Source organism: Molossus molossus, unplaced genomic scaffold (assembly GCF_014108415.1).
Source record: "Molossus molossus isolate mMolMol1 unplaced genomic scaffold, mMolMol1.p scaffold_m16_p_4, whole genome shotgun sequence".
Classification (NCBI taxonomy): Eukaryota; Metazoa; Chordata; class Mammalia; order Chiroptera; family Molossidae; genus Molossus; species Molossus molossus.
The window spans coordinates 61,988,006-62,012,672 of NW_023425377.1; the positions used below are offsets into that span (position 1 = coordinate 61,988,006).

At 42.1% G+C, this 24,667-nt stretch overlaps 1 protein-coding gene across 2 annotated transcripts in view; it reads left to right on the forward strand.

Moving 5' to 3' along the window:
- PEBP4 (phosphatidylethanolamine binding protein 4) overlaps positions 1–24,667 on the forward strand; it is a 212,703-nt gene that overhangs the window by 99,896 nt on the left and 88,140 nt on the right. For both annotated transcript variants that reach the window (XM_036241289.1, XM_036241287.1), the window contains one exon: positions 19,697–19,795. In XM_036241289.1, coding sequence (XP_036097182.1) covers positions 19,697–19,795 — 99 coding nt within the window. The remainder of the gene's footprint in view (positions 1–19,696; positions 19,796–24,667) is intronic.

Here is a 24,667-nt window from a genome sequence, read left to right on the forward strand (position 1 = left end):
ATTGAAAATTCTGCTGTGTATGATGTCTGAAATTTTGTTGCCTACATTTTCTTCTAGGATTTTTATGGATTCGTGAGTCACATTTAAGTCTTTTATCCATTTTGAGTTTATTTTTGTGTGTGGTGTAATTTGATGGTCCAGTTTCAATTTTTTGCATGTAGCTGTCCAATTTTCCCAACACCATTTATTAAAGAGGCTGTCTTTACTCCACTGTATGCTCTTGCCACTTTTGTCAAATATTAATTGAGCATATTGCCTTGGGTCCATTTCTGGGTTCTCTGTTTTGTTCCACTGGTCTATATGCCTGTTCTTGTGCCAGTACCAGGCTGTTTTGATTACAGTGGCTTTGTAGTATAACCTGAAATCTGGTAATGTGATCCCTCCAACTTTGTTCTTCCTTTTCAAGATTGGTATGGCTATTCGGGGTCTTTTTTAGTTCCACATGAACTTTTGAAGAATTTGTTCTTGTTCTGTGAAGTATGTTGTTGGTATTTTGATGGGGATTGCATTGAATCTATAGATTGCTTTGGGTAATATGGACATTTTAATGATGTTAATTCTTCCAATCCATCAATAGGGTATGTGCTTCCACTTTTTTATATCTTCCTCTATTTTTTTTTTCAATGACCTGTAGTTTTCTGTGAATAGGTCCTTTACTTCTTTGGTTAAGTTTATTCCTAGGTATCTTAATTTTTTTGCTGCAATAGTAAATGGGATTGTTTTTTTGTTTTGTTTTGTTTTTTAGTTTCTTTTTCTATGACTTCATCATTGGTGTATACACATGCCGTTGATTTCTTGATGTTAATTTTGTATCCTGCTACTTTGCCAAATTCATTTATTAAGTCTAGTAAACTTTTGATGGAGTCTTTGGGGTTTTCTACGTATAGTATCATGTCATCTGCGAATAATGACAGTTTCACTTCCTCTTTTCCAATTTGGATCCTTTTTATTTTTTATTCCTGTTTGATTGCTGTGACTAAGACTTCTAGTAATACGTTAAATAAGAGTGGTGAAGTGGGCATCCTTGTCTTGTTTCTGTTCCTAAAGAAATGCTTTTAGTTTTTGCCTAATGAGTATGATGTTGGCTGTAGGTCTTTCATATATGGCCTTTAAAATGTTGAGATATGATCTCTCTATTCCCAGATTGCTGAGCGTTTTTATCAGAAATGGATGTTGGATTTGTCGAATGATTTTTCAGCATCTATTGATATGATCATATGATTTTTATCTTTCATTTTGTTTATGTGGTGTGTCACATTTATTGATTTCAAAATATTATACCAGCCTTGCATCCCTGGGATGAATCCCACTTGGTCATGGTGAATAATTTTTTTGATGTATTGCTGGATTCAATTTGCTAGTATTTTGTTTATGATTTTGGCATCTATGTTCATCAGGGATATTGGCCTGTAGTTTTCTTTCTTTGTGGTGTCTTTTTCTGGTTTTGAAATTAGAATTATGTTGGCCTCATAAAACGAATTCAGAAGTCTTCCTTCTTCTTGAATTTTTTGAAATATTTTGAGGAGAATGGGTATTAGTTCTTCTTTGAATGTTTGGTAAAATTCCCCCGTGAAGCCGTCCGGGCCTGGGCTTTAGTTTGCTGGGAGAGTCTTGATTACCTCTTCAATTTCTTTTCTTGTTATCTGTTCAAGTTTTCTATCTCTTCTTGGTTCAGTTTTGGGAGACTATGTGTTTCTAGCAATTTGTCCATTTTGCTTAGATTGTCAAATTTGTTGCCATATAATTGTTCATAATATTTGTTTACAATCCTTTGTATTTCTGTGGTGTCAGTTATTATTTCTCCTCTTTCATTTCTGATTTCGTGTATTTGGGTTCTCTATTTCTTGGTGAGTCTAGCTAAGGGTCCATCAATCTTGTTTATCTTTTCAAAGAACCAGCTCCTTGTTTCATTGATCCTTTGAATTGTTTTTTTTGGTGTCCATGTCATTTATTTCTGCTCTGATCTTTACTATGTCCCTTTTCTACTTGCTCTGAGGTTTTCTTTTTGTTTGCTTTCTAGTTCTTTAAGTTGTGAGGTTAGATAGTCTATTAGAAATTTTTCTTGTTTCTTGAGGTAGGCCTATAGTGCTATGAACTTCCCTCGCAGAACTGCTTTCACTGCATGCCATAGATTTTGTATTGTTGTGTGTTCATTTTCATTGGTTTCCAGGAAGTTTTTAATTTCTTCCTTGATCTCCATGGTAACCCAGTCATTGTTCAATAACATGCTATTTACCCTCCATGTTTTCAAATGCCTTTGCATGTTCTTGTTGCAATTTATTTCTAGTTGCATGCCATTGTGATCTGAGAAGATGCTTGATATGATTTCAATCTTCTTGAACTTGTAGAGACTTAGTTTGTGCCCTAACATGTGGTCTGTCTTTGAGAATGTCCCATGTGCACTTGAGAAGAATGTGAATCCTGCAGTTTTAGGGTGTAATTCTCTGTAGATATCTATGAAATCCATTTGATCTAGAGCTTCGTTTAGAGTCTGTGTTTCATTGTTAATTTTTTGTCTACATGATCTATCCAGTGATGTCAGCGGGGTATTGAAGTACTCTGCTATGATTGTATTGCTGTTGATTTCTCCTTGGAAGACCTCCAAAAGATTTTAAATATATTTTGGTGCTCCTATATTGGGTTCATATATGTTTATCAAGGTTATATCTTCCTGTTGGATAGATCCTTTCAATATTATGTAGTGGCCTTCTTTGTCTCTAGTTATGGCATTCATTTTGAAATCTACTTTATCAGATGTGAGTATTACTACCCCAGCTTTTTTCCTTTCCGTTTGCTTGAAAGATTTTTTTCCATCCCTTCACTTTCAACCAATGTGAGTCTTTTGTTGTGACTTACGTCTCTTGTAAACAATATATATGTGAGCTATGCTTTCTTATCCAATCAGCTACTCTGTGTCTTTTTATTGGAGCATTCAAACTATTCACATTTAAGGTGATCATTGATATGTACTTATTTATTGCCATTTTTGTTTAGTGTTGGTTATATTTTTCTTCTACTAATTACAGTAGTCCTTTTAGCATATCTTGCAGTGCTGGTTTGGTGCTAATGTATTCCCTAAGCCTTTTGTTTTTGGTCTGGAAAGCTCTTTATTTGACCTTCTATTTTGAATGATAGCCTTGCCGGGTAGAGTAGTCTTGGATTCAGATCCTTTTTTTTCATGACCTTGATTACTTCATGCCACTCCCTTCTGGCTTGTAGTGTTTCTTGTGAGAAGTCAGCTGAGAGCCTCATGGGGTTTCCTTTGTAGGTAACCTGTTGCTTCTCTCTTGCTGCTTTTAGGATTCTCTCTTTGTCTTTAATTTTGGGCAGTTTGATTACTATGTGTCTTGGTGTGGGCCTGTTTGTGTTCTTCTTACTTGGGGCTCTCTGTGCTTCTTGAACTTGAATGCCTTCTTCCTTCACCAAGTTAGGAAAGTTTTCTGTCACTATTTCTTCGAATATATTCTCTAACCCTTGCTCATTTTCTTCCTCTTCAGGGACTCCGATGATGCGAATGTTATTATGTGTCTAGTTGTCTCACAGTTCTCTTAAGCTGTATTCCTGTTTTGTAATTGTTTTTTCCTTTTGGTTTTCTGATTTGTTGATTTTTTTCTCCCTGCCTTCTAATTCACTGATTGGGTCCTCAGCTTCCTCTACTCTGCTGGTTAGTCCTTCCAATAAGTTCTTAATTTCTGCTATGTCATTCTTCATTTCCACTCGGTTGGTTTTCAATGTTTCTGTATCTTTACTCATGGTGCTGATGTCCTTACTCATGCTGTTGAGCTTCCTCAAGATCATGGCTCTGAACTCTACCTCTGATAATTTGTTTAGCTGCATTTCATTTATCTCATCTTTGATAGAGTTCTCTTGTTCTTTCATTTGAGATTTGTTTAACCATTTTGGCTATCTCATTGGGTTTTGGAGCCTGCCAAATTTTCTCTGTGGGTGTTGGAGTTTGTGGCTCCCTCTACTGGGTTTGGATGGGCCTGGGAAGGCCCACGTTAAACACCACTGACAAGTCTTACTTTCCTGGGTAGATTTGCAAGCCCAGGAAAGGTTCAGTTATCTTCTAGCTTTTTCCTGGAGGCTTGTAGTCTCAGTTACTCAGTGCCTTGGAATGTAACCCTGGTGTTCTGCATAAGAGGATTTCCAGAGGATGGGGCAGATGCTGGTTGTTAATGAGCCTCAATTTGCATTTCTTTGCCTCACCTGGAAAGGCTGAATCTCTGAGGAGGGGGCTGCTGCTTTTCCCCACACTGGCCACCGTCCTTTGTGGCTGCAACTCAGCAAAAACTCTGAGAGCCCTCCAAATCCCGGGTGTACCCACAGAGTTCCAGCCCAGTCTTCCCTCCCTCTGCTGTAGCCCCCAGGTGAGTGGCTGTGGTTATTTTAGTGCTCTGTCCTGGCTCTCTGCACTGTGGAGTGGGCGTGGTCTTTATTCCCCAAGGGCGCTGCTCATAGCTAAGACTGCTGCTGTCCGTGGGCTCCCAGCCAGCCACTCTCTCATGCCTCCACAGATCCTACTAGTGTCCCTGGTTATATAGTCCTGTCCTGTTGCTTTTCTGTTGCTTTTTTCCAAGGATTTGTCTTTATTTTAGTTGTAATTCCCATTTGGTCCTGGGAGATTGTCTGTGTAGCTTCCATTCACTCCACCTCCATTTTCACAGTCTCTATGCCTATCTTGTGCGCAGCTGGGTCGCTCAGGCCTCTCTGGTGCTTCAGCACCCTGCAGGTCCTGGGGCTAACTGGATAACGCAGTCCCTGCTGGGTTGCACAGACCTCTCTGGTGCTCCCACACCCTGCAGGTCCCGCTGGCAGGCAACTGGATCGCAACAGTCTCTCTGGGGCTCTGGCTTCCCACTGCACTTGTGAGCTGCTGAATTGCCCAGGCCTCTGTGGAGCCCCAGGTCCCACAGTTGTTGGCTGGGGAGTGCTGCTGCCCCGTGGGGCTCAACTTCTGTTAAGCTTTTGCTGTAGTTTTTGGGGATGGGTCTCAGCTACTGGTCTGTGCTTCTGTTGCCTGGGAATGAATGTCTGCTCCCCAGCCTCTGTTGCTGGGGGTATATCTCAACTCTGATCGGACTGCTACTATGGGGGATGGTGCTGGGCTCTGGGCTGTCCCCAGGCTTCCACGACCAGCACCTTGGGAGCTCCACTACTGCACACTGGTCTGTGTTGACACAGTGTCCACTGGTCCAATGGTGCCAGGTGCGCTGATGGGCTCAGGTTGCTGGGCCCTAGCCACTCCCACTGCGTCCTCCCAGGGAAGACCCGGGATCTTCCAAAATGGTGGGACCTCCCCATGGCGCAGGGAGAAGTGCCCTGAAGGGCTGCTCACCATGGTAGCCAGCTGCTCCCATCCACAGCACAGGAACTTTATGCTCCATGTCTCTGCACTTCTCGGGTTGGTCGTCCACCTTCACGTCCACTCACACTCTCTCACACACTAGCTCATCACTCACACACTCACCCTCCTTCCGGTCCTGCCCACCACCATCTTCTCATTTAAATCCCCGAGAACATTTTTGCAGGTATCTTCAGATAGTGCCGGAGGGAAAGGGGGGAAGAGAGAAAGTAAAGCATCGATGCAAGAGAGACACATTGAGTGGTTGCCACCCACACAACCCCAACTGGGGCTGGGGACAAACTGCAACTGAGGTATGTGTTTTTAGCGGGAAACGAACCTGGGACTCTCTGGTCCACAGCCCGACGCTCTAACCACTGAGAAAACCGGCCAGGGCGCAAGTGTGAGTTTTAACAGGCAGTTTTTGGCTCTATGAGATGTGGCCTAGCTATACTTGAATGAGTCACATCCACAAGGAACGAGGGACACCCCTCTCTGGAAGAGCTATGGTGATGCTGGACAGTTGCTAACTAGGTTTTGTTAAAGGAAATCTGGCCCCATTTTCCTTCATTGTTCCAAGATTCTGTGATCTGTCCCATTCCCAGGCAAACTAGTCTCCCTGGAGAGAGGGGTGGGGGCTGCCACGTGGCCCACTGTCTCGGCATGCTCCGGTGTCCCCAGGCTGCACTAAAGATGTGAGGACCTCAGTCTCTCAGGCCCCCGGCACTGAGACAGGCTTTCCGAAGCGAGTCTTTTGGCTGTCAAGGAACTGCTCTTCCAGGGGCCACAGGGAGCAAACACTGAGGCCATTTGTTCACAATCACAAAACTTGACCAATGGACATTGCTTCATAGTCTTAAAAATACTCTCACACTTTTAACTCATTTTCTTTTTAGAATAACCTTGTTGTTTGAGATACAAACTATTGCCACTTGCAGATCAGTAAACTGCACCTTGGTGAGAGAAAATGACTTAGGCCCAAACACTCAGCCTATTCATGGCACAATGCAGGCTAGGGTCCAGGCCCTCTGTCATTTACTGAGTCATCTTCCCACAACATTGGGTGCTTTTCTGAATAGCAGTCTCTGGCACTCACTTGTCAAAACCAGCACAGAAAACTGATGTATGCATCAAATAGGAATGTGTTTGGATGCAAGGAAGAAAAATCACTACCACGGGAGCTTGAGGATTTTATTTGTTTCATGCAATAGCAAGTCTAGGGACTGGAATCCTGCATAGGTTCAGCTGCTCAAGGACCCAGGTTCTTTCCATCTTTCCATCCTTAATATACAGGCCTTCAACCTTATGCTTGTCCTCTCTTGGTCACAGGAGGGCTGCTACACATTCAACATCGCATCCATATTCCAGACAGGAAGAGGGAATGGGTAAAGGGACAAAAGACAACAACAGTTTTCTCCTAGTGAGTCTTTGTCTTTTATTCAGGAGGCGATCTCTTCCCAGGGACTTTCTCTTACATCTTGTTGGCCAGAACGTGGCCTCCCCTTGGTGCAGGAAAGGGTGGGAAATCCAGTATTGTAGCTTTCCAGACTCTATAGTAGAGGAAGACAAGGAAGAAGGGTAGCTGATCCACAGTGACTGCACAACACCTCTACCCAAATGTGTCAAAGAGTGACATGAGCCCCAGCTCCCGGGTCAAGGTGCCTGTGTCCACATAGCCCAGGAAGTGTCTTTGTCAGCAGCTATGGAGAGAAAGGATGTCCTCTGGATGCCAGCCTGAAATGTGAGTCCGTCCTCGGAAAGGAAAGGCTTTAGGCTCAAGGGGCACCACCGGACTGCATCCTGGTGGGACTATTAGCCCTGGTGAGGAGCAGCTGTTATATTCAACCTCCCCCAGGAAGAAGGCTCTTAACTAGATTTCCCATAGAGAACTTTGTGGGGGAGGTTCAAACACAACCAACCTACTACAGGCTAAATTTGTATGCCAACCAACATCATAATGAATAGTGGGAGTGGAGGGTGACTTGTGTCTGTGACTTCAGCTTCTTGATTCAGTGCCTGAGGCCCTTATTCTTCAGAGTCCAGGCACAGGGGACCCCAGCTGAGGTTATGGAAGCCTGGCTCCTTTCTGTAGAAGGCACTTGGTCTTCCTTGACAGCGCACTAAGCAAGCAGAGAAACCTGGGTTTCAGTCAGTAGTAGATTTGGTTGGGGACTTTCAGGAACCAGACTGAGAAGGTAGGACCTGTATTTCTAGGACTTGAGACTATCCACAGACATCCTGTCCTATTCTTCCAAAGAATACTTTTGCTCTTTCTCTCAAAGGCAGTTAGCACAGACACCTCACATGGCGAGTGGAGGGGAGGATCTCAGAACCCCTAGAGTTCACCTGTACATCAGGAAAGCCCCTCTGCCAGGGCACTGCTGAGTTACAGAGAGGGTGGCACTCTGGTCTGCGTCTGGGAATGACCACTCTTGTGCCACTCACAGAAACCGGCTGCATAATATAATATGCTGGTCTGTATGTTACCTAAGATCTTGTAACCTACCCAGTTTCTGCAATTAAAACTCTGGGGATAAACATTAAAACATATGTATATTAATTTTAGAGGCAAAAAAAGAGATTTTTATTTTATAACTTGCATATCTTTGAAATCAAATGTTTGTTCATACTTTTATTGATCATTTGCATTTCTTATTTTATGACTTGTCTATTCATGTCATTGGTCTATTTTTCTTTCTTTCTTTTTTCCTTTCTTTCTTTATTTTTTAAAATTTTTTATTTTTATTTTTTGTTACAGATGTTTCTCCTTTTTTACCCCATTGGCACCCCCCTCCCCATCCCCGGCTTTGTTGTCCATGTCCATTGGTTATGCATACATGCATATAACTTCTGTGGTTTATCTATCCCACCCCCACCCCCACCCCTTCTTCTGAGGGATGTCAGTCTGTGCCCTACTTCCATGTTTCTGGGTCTACCGTATTCCTCAGACTGTTATGTTCATTATATTTCATAAATAAGTTAGATCATGTGGTATTTGTCTTTTTCTGCTTGGCTTGTTTCACTTAGGATAATACTTTCCAGGTCCCTCCATGTCATCTCAAAGGATAAGAGATCTTTCTTTCTTACAGCTGGATAGTACTCCATTGTGTATATGTACCACTGCTTTTTTATCCATTCGTCTACTGATGGACACTTGGGCTGTTTCCAGATCGTAGCTATTGTAAATAGTGCTGCTACAAACATGGGAGTACATATATTCTTCCTGATTGGTATTTCAGGCTTCTTAGGGTATATTCCTAGAAGCGGGATCACTGGGTCAAATGGAAGTTCAATTTCTAATTTTTTGAGGTAACACCATATTGTTTTCCATAGTGGCTGCACCAGTCTGCATTCCCACCAGCAGTGTATTAGAGACCCCTTTTCTCCACACCCTCGCCAACACTTGTTGTTTGATGATTTGTTGATGGCAGCCATTCTGACAGGTGTGAGGTGATACATCATTGTTGTTTTAATTTGCATCTCTCTGATGATTAGTGTTGAGCATTTCTTCATATGTCTCTTGGCCATTTGTATGTCCTGTTTGGAGAGGTGTCTATTCAGCTCCTCTGCCCATTTTTTAATTGGGTTCTTTGTCTTCCTTTTGTTGAGTTGTATGAGCACTCTATATATATTGGAAATTAACCCCTTATCTGATGTATCATTGGCAATGATGTTCTCTCATACAGTGGGTTGCCTTTCCATTTTGATGATTGTTTCTTTTCCTGTGCAGAAGCTTTTTAGTTTGATGTAGTCCCATGTGTTCATTTTTTCCTTTGCTTCTGTTGCCTTAGGGGATGTATCAGTGAAAATTCTGCTGTGTATAATGTCCGAAATTTTGTTGCCTACATTTTCTTCTAGAATTTTTATGGATTCATGGGTCACATTTAAGTCTTTTATCCATTTTGAGTTTATTCTTGTGTATGATGTAAGTTGATGGTCCAGTTTCATTTTTTTGCATGTAGCTGTCCAATTTTCCCAACACCATTTATTAAAGAGGCTGTCTTTACTCCACTGTATGCTCTTGCCACCTTTGTCAAATATTAATTGAGCATATTGCCTTGGGTCCATTTCTGGGTTCTCTGTTTTGTTCCACTGTTCTATATACCTGTTCTTGTGCCAGTACCAGGCTGTTTTGATTACAGTCACTTTGTAGTATAACCTGACATTTGGTATTGTGATCCCACCTACTTTGTCCTTCTTTCTCAAGATTGGTGTGGCTATTCGGGGACATTTTTGGTTCCATATGAACTTTTGAAGAATTTGTTCTAGTTCTGTGAAATATGTTGTTGGTATTTTGATGGGGATTGCATTGAATCTATATATTGGGTAGTATGGACATTTGAATGATGTTAATTCTTCCAATCCAAGAACAAGGTATGTGCTTCCACTTTTTTATATCTTCCTCTATTTCTTTTTTCAATGTCCTGTAGTTTTCTGTGAATAGGTCCTTTACTACTTTGGTTAAGTTTATTCCTAGGTATCTTAATTTTTTTGCCGCGATGGTAAATGGGATTGTTTTTTCAGTTTCTCTTTCTGTGAGTTCATCATTGGTGTATACGCATGCCGTCGATTTCTTGATGTTAATTTTGTATCCTGCTACTTTGCCAAATTCATTTATTAAGTCTAGTAGATTTTTGATGGAGTCTTTAGGGTTTTCTATGTATAATATCATGTCATCTGCAAATAATGACAGTTTCACTTCCTCCTTTCCAATTTGGATCCCTTTTATTTTTTCTTCCTGTCTGATTGCTGTGGCTAAGACTTCCAGTACATTGTTAAATAAGAGTGGCGAAAGTGGACATCCCTGTCTTGTTCCTGTTCTTAATGGAAATGTTTTTAGTTTCTGCCCATTGAGTATGATGTTGGCTGTAGGTCTTTCATATATGGCCGTTAAAATGTCGAGATATGATCCCTCTATTCCCACATTGCTGAGCGTTTTTATCAGAATAGGATGCTGGATTTTGTTGAATACATTTTCAGCGTCTATTGATATGATCATATGGTTTTTATCTTTCATTTTGTTTATGTGGTGTATCACATTTATTGATTTGCGAATATTGTACCAGTCTTGCATCCCTGGAATGAATCCCACTTGGTCATGGTGAATAATTTTTTTGATGTATTGCTGGATCCGATTTGCTACTATTTTGTTCAGGATTTTGGCGTCTATGTTCATCAGGGATATTGGCCTGTAGTTTTCTTTCTTCGTAGTGTCTTTTTCTGGTTTTGGAATTAGAATTATACTGGCCTCATAAAACGAGTTCAGAAGTCTTCCTTCTTCTTGCATTTTTTGAAATAGTTTGAGGAGAATGGGTGTTAGTTCTTTTTTGAATGTTCGGTAAAACTCCCTCATGAAGTGGACATCCCTGTCTTGTTCCTGTTCTTAATGGAAATGTTTTTAGTTTCTGCCCATTGAGTATGATGTTGGCTGTAGGTCTTTCATTTTGGCCTGGGCTTTTGGGAGAGTCTTGATTACCTCTTCAATTTTCTTAGTTGTTACTGGTCTGTTCAAGTTTTCTATCTCTTCCCGGTCCAGTTTTGGGGGACTATGTGTTTCTAGAAATTTGTCCATTACGCTTAGATTGTCAAATTTGTTGCCATATAGTTGTTCATAGTAGCTGTTAATGATCTTTTGTATTTCTGTGGTGTCATTTGTTACTTCTCCTCTTTCATTTCTGATTTTGTGTATTTGGGTTCTCTCTCTTTGTTTCTTGGTGAGTCTAGCTAAGGATTCATCCATCTTGTTTATCTTTTAGAAAAACCAGCTCTTTGTTTCATTGATCCTTTGAATTGTTTTATTGGTCTCTATGTCATTTATTTCTGCTCTGATCTTTTTTTTTTTTTTTTTTTTTTTATCCTCACCCGAGGACATTTTTCCATTTTTTACTCAGATAGAGCAGGAAGGAGAGAGAGGAAGAGAGAGAAACATCGACGTGAAAGGGACACATCGAGTGGCCGCCACCCACACGAACCAACCAGGGCCGGGGACAAACTGCAGCCAAGGTACATGCCCTTAGCGGGAACCGAACCTGGGTCTCTGTGGACCGCAGGCCGACGCTCTAACCACTGAGCCAAACCGGCCAGGGCTCTGCTCTGATCTTTACTATTTCCTTCCTTCTACTTGCTCTGGGGTTTTCTTTTTGTTTGCTCTCTAATTCTTTAAGTTGTGAGGTTAGACAGTCAATTAGAAATTTTTCTTGTTTCTTGAAGTAGGCCTGTAGTGCTATGAATTTCCCTCTCAGAACTGCTTTTGCTGCATCCCATAGATTTTGTGTCATTGTGTGTTCATTTTCATTGGTTTCCAGGAAGTTTTTCATTTCTTCCTTGATTTCCTTGGTAACCCATTCACTGTTCAATAATATGCTATTTACCCTCCATGTTTTCAAATGTCTTTGCATGTTCTTATTGCAATTTATTTCTAGTTGCATGTCATTGTGGTCTGAGAAGATGCTTGATATGATTTCAGTCTTCTTGAACTTGTAGAGATTTAGTTTGTGTCCTATCATGTGGTCTATCTTTGAGAATGTCCCATGTGCCCTTGAGAAGAATGTGAATTCTGTAGTTTTGGGGTGTAATTCTCTGTAGATATCTATTAAATCTGTTTGGTCTAGTGCTTCATTTAGAGTCTCTGTTTCCTTGCTAATTTTTTGTCTAGAGGATCTATCCAGTGGTGTCAACGGGGTGTTAACGTCCCCTACTATGATTGTATTGCTGTCTATTTCTCCTTGGAAGTCCTCCAGAAGACTTTTAATATATTTTGGTGCTCCTATATTGGGTGAATATGTTTATCAAGTTTATATCGTCCTGTTGGATAGATCCTTTCAATATTATGTAGTGGCCTTCTTTGTCTCTAGTTATGACATTCATTTTGAAATCTATTTTATCAGATATGAGTATTGCTACCCCAGCTTTTTTTTGCTTTCCATTTGCTTGGAAAAATTTTTCCCATTCCTTCACTTTCAACCTATGTGAGTCTTTTGTTGTGAGGTGGGTCTGTTGTAAACAACATATAGATGAGTCATGCTTTCTTATCCAATCTGTGTCTTTTTATCAGAGCATTCAGTCCATTTACATTTAAGGTGATTATTGATATGTACTTGTTTATTGCCATTTTTTGTTTAGTGTGGTTATATTGTTCTTCCTATTTCTTCTACTAATTACAGTCGACCTTTTAACATTTCTTGCAGTGCTGGTTTGGTGCTAATGTATTCCCTTAGCCTTTTCTTTTGTCTGGGAAGTTCTTTATTTGACCTTCTATTTTGAATGATAGCCTTGCTGGGTAGAGTGGTCTTGGATTCAGATCCTTGTTTTTCATGACCTTGATTACTTCATGCCACTCCCTTCTGGCTTGTAGTGTTTCTTGTGAGAAGTCAGCTGAGAGCCTCATGGGGTTTCCTTTGTAGGTAACCTGTTGCTTCTCTCTTGCTGCTTTTAGGATTCTCTCTTTGTCTTTAATTTTGGGCAGTTTGATTACTATGTGTCTTGGTGTGGGCCTGTTTGTGTTCTTCTTACTTGGGGCTCTCTGTGCTTCTTGAACTTGAATGCCTTCTTCCTTCACCAAATTAAGGAAGTTAATTTCTTAATTTGTCACTATTTCTTCGAATATATTCTCTAACCCTTGCCCATTTTCTTCTTCTTCGGGGACTCTTATGATGCGAATGTTATTACATTTCCAGTTGTCCCACAGTTCTCTTAAGCTGTATTCCTGTTTTTTAATCGTTTTTTTTTCTTTTGGTTTTCTGATTGGTTCATTTTTTTCTACCCTGTCTTCTAATTCACTGATGGGGTCCTCAGCTTCCTCTACTCTGCTTTTTTAGACCTTCCAATGTGTTTTTCATTTCTGATATGTCATTTTTAATCTCTTCTTGGTGGTTTTTAATTCCCAATTGGTTTATTTTCAGCATCTCTATGTCCTTACTCATGCTGTTGACCTTCCTCAAGATCATGGCTCTGAATTCTAGCTCTGTTATCTTGCCTAACTGCTCCACATTGATCTCATCTTCGGTTGAGGTCTCTTGTTCTTTCATTTGGCTTCTGTTTCTGTGTTTCACCATTTTGGCTATCACAGTGGGCTTTGGAGCCTGTCAAGTTTTCCTTGTGGGTGTTGGTGTTCTGCTGTTTGTGGCTCCCTCTCCTGGGTTTAGATGAGAGAGGAAGGACCCACGTTGAACACCACTGTTACATCTTACTTTCCTGGGTAGAGTTGCTAGCCCAGGAAAGGTACTGTTATCCTCCAACTTTTTGCCTAGAGGCTAGCAGTGGAGGTTACTTGAAGGGTTTTGGGTTGTCAGTTGATTGAAAAACTCCCTCAGGTGCTCAGCATAAGGGGATTTCCTGAGGGTGGGGCAGGTTGTTAATGAGCCTCAATTAGCATTTCAATGGCCCACAGGGTGGGGTTGGATCTCCCAGGAAGGGGCTGCTGCCTCTCCCCAGAGCCCTGGGAAGGAGCAAGATGGCCACCGTCCTGCGTGGCAGCAACTCAGCAAAAGCTCTGAGTGCCCTCCAAATCCCGAGTGTCCCCACACAGTTCCAGTCCAGTCTGCCCTCCCTCTGCCGGAGCCCAAGGTGAGTGGCTGTGGCTTTTTTAGCCTCTGTCCTGGCTCTGCGCTGTGAAGCCGCTTGAGAGTTTAACCCGAGGGCGCTGCTCCCAGCTAAGGCCGCTGCTGTCTGTGGGCTCCCAGCCCCTGTCTCGCGCCTTCGCAATCCTACCAGGAGTCAGTGTCCCTGGTTATATGGTCCTTGCAAGCTGCTTTTCTGTTGCTCTTTCTCGTTGGTTTGTCTGTATTATAGTTGTAATTTCAGTTTGGTTCTGGGAGACGGTCTGTGTAGCTTCCGTTCACTCTGCCGCCATTTTGGAATCCTCGATGGCATTCCATTGGTCTAATTTTCCATTGGGTTATCACTATTTTTCTTATTGACTTAAAAACTACTTTATATAGTAAGGATATGAATTCTTTTTCATAGATCTTGTTAATATATTCTTCCAGATTATTATCTTTGAGTTTTATGTTGCTTTATTTGTCATAGAAAAGTTTCAAAATTATATCTAGTTGAATATATAAATTTTTTCTTTCATGCCATTTACTGTTAACCATTTGGTGTGTACTTTTCCAGACATTTTGTCTGCATGTGCAAATATATCTATAAATATATATAGTTAGATATATAAAGTTTTCCTGCACATTTTAAATGATATTATACAAACTATTCTGCAACTTATTCATTTAGGTTACGAGTATATTGTGACTATTTTCTCATATTAAAATATAAATCTCTAATTTTAATGGAGTATTCCATTATATAAACTTCTATAATTTTATTAAATCAGTTTTTAAAGTTTTTTTTGTTTTCATATTTAAATCTGGAAGTGTTGGGTGTATGAGAGAAACAGAGACTGAAGTTTGTATATTCCACATGTTGAGCCAATTGTCTCAACAGCACTTACAAAAAATCTATCCTGTCCCCAATGACTGGAAAGAATTATATATAAAATATTATACATTTGATGATAACTTGATCACATATTAAATACACCTATATTTAGAACATGGATTTCTCTATATGTTTTCTATTTTGCTTCATTTACTTATTTATTCTTTAATCAGCACCACATTGTTGTAATGATTTTAGTTTTATAATATACTTTAATATCTACAAAGTCAATATTATCCCATTTTATTTTATTTTTTGATATTGCCTTCGCTAATTTTTTTTGCGTTTATTCTGAACTTTAGAATCATTCTATGAAGTTCCAAAAACATCTATTTAGAGTTCTTATTGAAATTGTCTTAAATTAACTAATATTTAGTGACATAATTTGCTAATGATTATTTCAGTTTAAAAGCATAGTATATCTTTCTCCATCTCATCAAGTTTTGTTTTTATGTACATTTAGTAATATTTTTGTTTTCTGTGTAAGTCTTGCATTTTTCATCAAGTTTATTTCTGGATATTTTATATTTTTATTACAATTTTAAATAAAATTGTAAAAGTATATTTTCTAACAGACCATTATTATTGTCTGTAGGAAAATACTCATTTTGTTTATTTTGAACAAGCTCGCTTTACTAAATATTAGTTTAATTATTTCCAGCTAATTCTTTTGGATTTCTTATGTAGGCAATAATGTCATTTGCAAAATAATAATAATAATAATAATTAAAAGACAGACAGGATAGATTGTTTTATTTATTTTTTTCACAGTATTTATACTTTGTTTCTTTTTATTTTCTTATTGCCTTGGCTAGAACCAATTCTTGATGGGTCAATTAGACCGTTTTTTCTCTCTGGGATTCCATGGGATCACACACACACACACACACACACACACACACACAGAGGCAATTTATAACTTAATTCTACTTTCCCCCTAATATTTTCATCTCTATCTTTTACTCCTGAGTGTTTGGAGATTTTCTTGGGTTTATCTTCATGTTCTCTGATTTAATTTCCTATAGCATATATGGTTCACTGCTTCTTTTGGATTTTAACATTCAACAATTGGTATTTTTCTCTCAAACACTCATCTTTGAAAAGTTTGGCAATTTTCCCTCAATTGTCAAAGCCAATGATCCCTTATCCCTTGATGGCTCTGTTATACTGACCCAATCCCAACTCATTCCTAGAACTTTGCTTTCTCTTGGCATCCATGACACTATGCTCCCTGGTTCTCCCTCCAACTCTCTTCTCCTCAGTCTCTCCCCCTTCCCTTCTGAGTTTCCAAGTTTCACGGCAGTCATTCTTCTGTTCTCACTCTACAAGTTCTCCCTGACAGTCTCATCTGTCCCCATGCCCATCACCCACATGCTAAGTCTCAAGAGAGCTCCAGACTCATAGTTCCATTTAAGGTACATCCCTGCCTGATGTTTCAACACCAAACTCACTGTCTCCCAAATTTGTTACTCCTAAGAGTCACAGTGCTATAGTCCACCTAGTTGCCCAAGACAGACTCTCAGTGTCATCCTAGACATCTCCCTCTTCCATATGCGGGCCCTATCCAGCCACTTCATGCTATTGACTTGATGGTACAAATGCCTCTTCTTTCTCTTTATTACTACTACTTGGATTTTCAAGCCCTCAGGATCTCCAGAGCATTTCGGTTGTCTTTTTTTGCCACTCTACTTTCAGTCTTTTACTCATCCTTATCACGTGCCTTCCCAAAACACGAATTTAATCATGCCGGTTGTCTGTTCAAACAGTTTCAGTGGGTTCTGTTGAAAAACAAATTCCAAATGACTTAGGACATGTAAAGCTTTTTAGTATCTGGTTTCAGTAACTGTTGAGCTTTTGCACCGACCATTCGTCCTCAATGCCCTATGCTCCCACACACCAAGACGCTCGCCATCCCCCAGTCAGCCTGCACAGTCTTTCCCCTTTGCCTATGGAGTCCTTTCCTGGTGCTTTACCTGCGTGTCCTTCAAGACCAAGTTCAAAAGACAACTCTGTGAAGCCTTCCTGGACTGCTGAGGTGGAGAGGTCTAGGATACCTCCTCTGTGCTCCCTCTGTATCTGATCAATGCTCCTTTACTTGGGCACTTTGCACGGGGGCTGCAGTTATGTCTATATCTGTCTCTCCTTCCAGATCAAGAGGAAGCCCAGGACTCCTCTATTGATCTTGCTCACTTCTCACTCTCTCACACCCTTCTTCTCCATTATACTCATCAGTCTAAGTTCCTATTCAAATTAAACCAAAATACCACTTATTCCATGCCTGCATTGAACAGTTAAAAAGCACACAACTGTGGAATGAAATATTACCCAGTAATCTTACTATACCTATGGTATATTCCGTTTCCCACTTTCCAAAATGACTATTTCATACTTTCTTCTCTGTCTTCAAACTTCCTTAAAATCCCTCTTTCCCTGATGATCTTGCCTCTGATTCACTGAGAAAATACAAACAACCAGAAGACATTGTCTTTACTCTCCACCACCACCTCATTTACATCCCTGTATCCCCTGCTCCCACTAAAGGCCAAGCCCTTCACTTTTGCTCTGTACTCTGTTTCTTCCCACTTCCCAGAGTCTTGGCTCTTGCAATGGTCCCCTTATTCATCTTTAGCATATATATCTCTCTTTCTACTGGATCATTTCCATTGGCCTGCAAGCATGCCTCACTGCTATCTGTCTCTTAAAATATAAGAATAAAAAAAAAAGCTCTCTTGATTCTTTCTCTCCCTCTAATAAGACCACTCTATGTCTCAGCTGTCCTTCACAACAAAGATGATTTTTTAAAAATCATCTTTACTATCTCCAAGTCCTCATCTCCCATCTCATCTCCACCTATTTCAATCAAACCTCAGTCCTTTCTTCTCTACTGAAACTGATCTCACCAATATAACAGTGATCTTCCAGTTGTCAAATCACATTGTCACAATTGTGTCCTCATCTTGCTCTACATTTCAGCTGCGTTTGACATAGTTGACCACTTCCTCTTTCTTAAAACCCTTCTTGTCTCAGATTTCATGATACCTTCTCTTCAGGTGTGCCCTGCCTTCCTGGTCTCCTTTGCTTGATTCTCCTTCTCTTCTTGGTGCCAGAGTTCAGTCTTGAGACCTCTTTGCTTGTCCATGTCTAATCTTTCCATGAATAATTTCATTATTCTATGGATGTAGGCCCATCTATCTGTTAACGATTCCCAAATTTATATATCCCATTTCATCTCTCCCCCTAACTTCAGACTGTGACTTATATACTTGATTATCTTCTAAGAAGCATTTCTAACTTAACATGTCTAAAACAGAACTCTTTTTGTTGTTGTTAATCCTCACCAGAGGGTATTTTTTATTGATTTTAGAGAGAGTGGGAGGGAAGGAAGAAGGCAGGGAATGAGAGAAAGAGAGAGAGAGAGAGAGAGAGAGAGAGAGAGAGAGAGAGAGAAACATCGATGTGAGAAAGAGACATTGATGTGAGAGAGATACATCAGTTGGTTGCCTCCCACATGAACCCCAACTGAGGCTTGGAATCAGGATCAAACCTGCAATCCAGATACGTGCCCTTGACCAGGAATCAAACCCATCACCCTTTGGTCTGCAGGTTGACGCTCCAACCACTGAGCAAATTGGTCAGGGCTAAAACGGGACTCCTGATGTTCTCCTTCAAACAATCTCCTCTCCAAGTCTCCTCTACGTCATTAAATGGTTCCATTCTCCCCGTTGCTCAGGCCAAAATCATCCTTGATTTCTCTTTCCCCACGCCTTCCTCACTGCCCTACTGTCTAGTTAGTCAGCAAATCCCTTTGATTCTACCTAAAAGTACTTCCCTACTTGTTTCTGTTTCCATTGCTGCCATCCTAGTCCAAGATGCCATCATCCTTCACTATACTATTGCAGTAGCCTCCAAACTGACCTCCTGGCGTCCTCTCTTCCCTCCTGCCAACCATTCATTCTCCACCTGGCCACCAAAACGATCTTCTAAAAATGTAAATCAGAGCATATTATTCTCCTGATTTAGTCTCCTGACTAAAACCTTTCAGTGGTTCTGCATTCACTTAGGATACAACCCCACTCCTCACCCAGGCCCACAAAGCCTTCTCTTGTTTTGCCCTCCCACCTCTCCAGCCCTGCCATGTCCACGCCCCCTGCCCCTTGCCTGCCACTAGCCACATGGCATTCTTTCTGTTCCTTCAACCCTAGCTTTTTTTCCACCTGAAGGCCTTTATAGTAGGTATTTCCTCTTCTTGGAAGGCTTACTCCTTCTCACCCTACCCTATTTTGTTAATCACAGCACTATCGCAATTTAACATTTCCTTGTTTTTGTTTTTAATTTTTGTGTGTGTCTTACCTAGAATAAAAGCTTTCTGAAAGTATGGACCACACTATTTTGTTCTCTGTTGGAATCCTAGCACCTAGAACAGTTTAAGGCACATAGTAGGTGTTCAGTAGATGCTCGTTGAAGGGATGAATGAGTCCTAGAATTCCTCGCAACTGGTATAGTTCCTGACCCAGAGTAAGCTCTCCTGTATTTGCTGAATTCATGTATAAGTCACTCCAACTACACTGTAAGCTTCTTGAGAGCAGAGCCCTGTCTTAGGTTTCTTTATTTCCTCCACAGCACCTAGCATGATGCTAGGAGTTCCCAGGTGCTTAGCAAACATGCTTGTTTGATTTATTCCTTTTCATAAAGGGAAATCCAAGTTATTAAGCTGTGTTCTTAATGGACTTCATTTCTCTGAGCATAAACATGAAGCACATGAGCAATGTCCTGAGAACCAAGATGACCTAGGTCGGGAGTTACAGGGGCAGGCCCTCTGTTCTAGGTGAGAACAGAGGTAAAGGAGGGTCTGCATCTGGTAGTTGTCTTATCACTATTCTAGCCCTAACGCTACATTTCTTTTTGGCAAATGTGTTACAGGGTGCAACCTACATCCTGGTGATGGTGGATCCAGATGCCCCTAGCAGATCTTCGCCCAAAGCTGGGTTCTGGAGACATTGGCTGGTGACAGATATCAAAGTAAGCTGGCCATGAGGCACTTTCTGATTCATTGGGAATTACAGCTGGAAGATTATTATCATCTCTGCTGTTCTCAGCTCTCATTCACGAGGGTTGAGGACTCTGATGAGCAAGGACTTCTGTGTCAGGTTACCCCCAGCCGTCACAGCCCCTCCCAAGTTTCTAACAATTTCGAAAATGTCCCAGGATCAGTGATGCATAGGTAAATGGGCTGTCAGACAGGGGGTGGGGCCCCATTTGTAGTGTTTGCTGATTTCCATAGTGCAAATACTCTCACCAGGGTTAATTTCAAGCTTCTGATGATTTAACAACTGACTCACAAAACTTCTGAAACTTTAACAATTGGCTCTGGCACACCACTGCCAGGGGCACAAACTGGGGGCCTAGGGTGATTCTGTGCAGTCCAGGTGGCAGAACTGGCCAGAGGATGGGGCAGGAGCTCCTCCTCCTGATGAGCAGAGGAGGCCTGGTGATTTCCTCTCTTTGTACAGAAACAAATGGCCTCTCCTCATTTTTGTCCTTTTGCTGTCATATTTGTGAAGGAGCCTGGCTCACATTTTCTGGAGTAGGTCTGAGGAACTCAAATCTGGTAGACTGCCAATGGGCATTATGTGGGGATGAGTGGAGCGAAGGTTCTGATGACAGACAAGCTTTGGAGACCCTGGGTTAACCTGACCCAATCCCATTCCTCCCTGAAGGGCTTTTTAGTGCTTTCAGCATTCTAATATGCACTGTATGATATGCATTTACTTTTCTGTTTATTTTAATATGCATTTAATTTTCAATCTCATTTAACTACTGAATCTTGTGTTCGTGAGCATCTGGCAGTGCACTTTGGGCAAATCCACCTAGACGAGCATTCGCGCACTCTGCCTAGAGAGCCCACGGATGACCTTTGCATAGAGCATACAGAGGCACCAACCTCATAAGACGGTGGGAACCCAGAACTAGAAAAACAAAGTTTAGATTCAGGTCTGACTGGTTCCCAACTCAATGACCACCATTAAGTCACTCAGAAGCTCTCTGGGCATTTTGTCTGTCTGTAAGAGGTGGTCGTCACGATGATCCCGTGAGAGAGCACACCGAGAGCATTTAGAAAACATGGAGGACACCACAGGCATAAGGAGTTTATCTTCCTCCCTCTCGAGCTATGGGGTGGAGGAAGGGGTATCCGTCTGAACTAGCTATTGACATTCCTGAGCAAGGCAAGAGCTCTCACCACCACTGAGTTGAGAGGTGCAGGGAGAGTTACCCTGCAACCAACCCTGCCCAGGGACCGCAGTCTCTTCACAGGATGCTCAGGTGGACAGCCATCCTGAGACAGCTGTGGCTACAGCTTTGGGCAGAGCCTGAGCAAGCTCCTGAGGAACAGCAGGGCCACTGCCCCACACATTGCCCAGCCAAGCACCCCTCGGCCTCCTAAGGAACCTCGGAAACACCATACGCATTCAAAGGGGCAGAGCTGGGAGAGGTTCATGCCATCAGGACATGGAGGGGAGTTGAGGGCACAAAAGGAAAAGATCCTGGATCCTGTCCCAATCCAGGGCATTGCCATTTTCTGTACTCGGGACTCCCTGGTGGTCCCAAGGGGCTGAAACTCTTGAAAAAGATGTTATACTTTTAGTCCGCCATCCACACAGCCTGTCTCTAAGAGGGTTCTATGAGGCAAGTCTGAGGCCAGAAATCAGAAGCTGTTGGGGATGAAATAATTTCAGCATTGAAGCTGCCTCTCTTCCAAGACTGAAGTCCCCCTGTCCATTCCCCTCGCCACACTACTCACTCAAGACAGTTCTTTCACACAAGCCTTGTGGTGTAGACATAGGTTCTGCCTCAGCAACCCAGCTCAGAAGTAGAGCAGCAGGTGCAAGGTGACAGGTGGCAAGTGGCAGCTGTCGGCAAGGCTGCTAAGCTGCAGAGCTTACCAGGGTCACCTGCCCGGGTGCAGCCCTCGGCCTTCCCACACAGGCCTGAGTAGGCTTGGGTTTCGGTCACATTTTCACCCACTTTCCCCGATCCAAGGGGCCAGCAGGAAGCAGCAGCTCTCAGCTGTACCCACTTGGCCTGCCCACCAGCCCCCAAAATCCGCTAGCCACAAAGCCCACGTAAACCAGGTCCACGTGGGTCTCAGGCTGTGGACCTTGGCCAAAGGAAGACAGGGCTCTGGTCACGCCCAGAGGCACTTCCTTTGTGTTGGTGTTAGCTGCTGCTGAGTGGTCTCCAGCATGAGAGCACATTCAAATCAGCTCATTGAAATGCAGGTTCCTGGACACCACTTCAGTCAGTCAGAGAGGGCTCCGCACCCGCGTTTCACAAGCATCCAGAAGGAGTTAGCAGCTTGAAGGAAGATGGAAGAGTTCTGCGCCAGAATGCTTGGGTTGTTGTTAACATCACCTGTTTGTGGAGCAATTTTCAAGTGAAAGGCACTTAGAAACGAACGTCCTTTTGATCTTCACAGTGACTTGTGAACTGGGCATTATCCCTATTTTATAGACAGGTAGAGCAAGACCTGGAGTGATTGAATGATGCAGCCTCTCATCTAGTGGGTTGTAGTGGTGGGTCTTCAATCCAGGACCCCAACTCCAAACCATACACCCTTCCTGCCATACCTTGTGGTCTGGGCTCACAGCATATCTCTTCTATCAGCTCCACTGTGGCAGGGGCATGCCACCGTGCTCTGCAAAATGGGAAACATGATCTCTATGCTTTCCCTACCATCCCAGGGCCCTATTTCTGGTTCCTTTTTATGGGTAGATGTGTCCAGGCAACTTCCCCAGGGAATTCTATCTTGGTAAATAAAGTACACCTGACAAGCATTTTGAACTCCTTAAAAATCAACCCTATATATTGTCATTACCCTCAGCAGTAAGTGGCCTCAGCAATAAGGCATGCCATGAAGTCACTGCAGACAGAGTGACAGTGGCCCTGTGATTCACAATGGCCACCAAGGCAAATTGGCTGGAACCCTGGATGGCATGGATATTAGCAACCCAGGCCTAGTTGAAGGATGGACTGGGCCATGCCTATTGGAGCCCCTCAATAGGGGCAATTTTGGGGCTGTTTTTTGAGGTTGAAATAAGATAGCAACCAATTCTTTTTTTTTAATCCTCACCTGAGGACATTTTTGCATTTATCTTCAGATAGAGCCGGAGGGAGGGAAGAAGAGAGAGAGAGAGAAACATTGATGTGAGAGAGACACATTGACTGGTTGCCACCCACACGACCCCAACCAGGGCCAAGGACAAACGGCAACCAAGGTACGTGCCCCTAGCAGGAACCAAACCCAGGACGCTCTGGTCCACGGGCCGATGCTCTAACCACTGAGCCAAACTGGCCAGGGCAGCAACCAGTTCTTAACAATACAGGAAGCATCTACAGCCTCCCATAGAGAGGCTGGCAGGGTCTATGATAGAGTAGTCCTTAAATAAAACTAAAAACTAGAGAGAAGTCCACCAGTGGGGACTGTGCATTTGTGGTACGCATTGCTTCTTTAATTCACAAATATGGATTGACCATTATTTGCTATGGCATTGTGCTTAAGAGCAAGGACCCTGGAGCCAGACTGCTGTGGCTCCCATCTGAATCCACCAGTATTAAGTATATGATTTCAGGGGGCAAGTTGCTCAACCTGTGTCTCAGTCAGCTGACTTGTAAAGTAGAGATCCCAGCAGTCCCCATCTCACACTGTTGTTAGGTAGCTTAAATGAGTTATTCTAAGTCAAGTGCTTAGAGCAGTACCCAGAATGCATAGTAAGCTCTACGTACCTGTTTACTGTGATGTTACTGTTGTTGCTTGAAGACAGTTGCTGTACTAACACTGGGGTGATGGAGGAGGGGATGTCTCTGCCCTCTGAGAGCTTCTGTTCTGGCAAGTCCGAGGTAGGAGGCTGCAGCTTACGGTGGGATTGTGACCTTCCTACACCTGCAGGTTCCCATGAACTCAGAGACAGGACTAGACTTCAGTCCCCAATCCTGTCCAGATTGGGGCAGGTAGTGACTGATACATAAAGCGTGTGTCCTTCTTGTCCCCCTCTTTGAAAATCTCTCCTTGCCCTGGCCAGTTTAGCTCAGTGGTTAGAGCATCGGCCTACAGAACAGGGAGTCCCAGGTTCCATTCTAGCCAAGGGTACCTACCTCAGTTGTGGTTCATCCCCAACACTGGTTGGGGTTGTGCATTTGGCAACTAATCAATGTCTCGCTCACATCGATGTTTCTCTCTCTCTCTCTCCCCCCTCCTCTCCTACTCTGTCTGAAGATAAATGTAAAAATATCCTCGGGTGAGGATTAAAAAAAAAAAAAGAAAGAAACTCTCCTTGAGCAAAAGAGATTTTCAACAGAGCACTGACACACGACGGACATCTCTCTCTCCCAGTGCCACGTCCTCAGCTTTTCCTTTAAGGTGTTTTTCAGTTCTGATTCAATCTAGCTAATAATCTTCATGCTAAAGCCTAATTAAGATATCAATTAATTTGCATCATTCCTTTCAGAGGAGACACTTATTGGTTCATCTTCTATTTGTCTCAATATAGTGCTCAGAGCTTTTCACACAGATATTTTCATTAGGCTTTTTATTGTTAATGGGAATATTGAACACAGGAAGATGGTATATTAATACTTTCCACAAAGACTATCATGATTGGTGACAAAGAACACTAAGAACAATTAAGGAGACAAGAGTACCTTTTTTCTTCCAAAAAAGAAAATCTTCCTAGAAACCATCAATGATTCTAAAATTCGTCCTGAATATCTTTTGTTTTAAAAAAAGAAAAGGAAATGGCATGTTCATGGTTCCCTTTCATTAGGTGCCCTCAACCTTTAGCAGCTACAAGTGCAACCAATTCTGGGTTGAATTAAAAGGACCTCTAAGGTTGCATT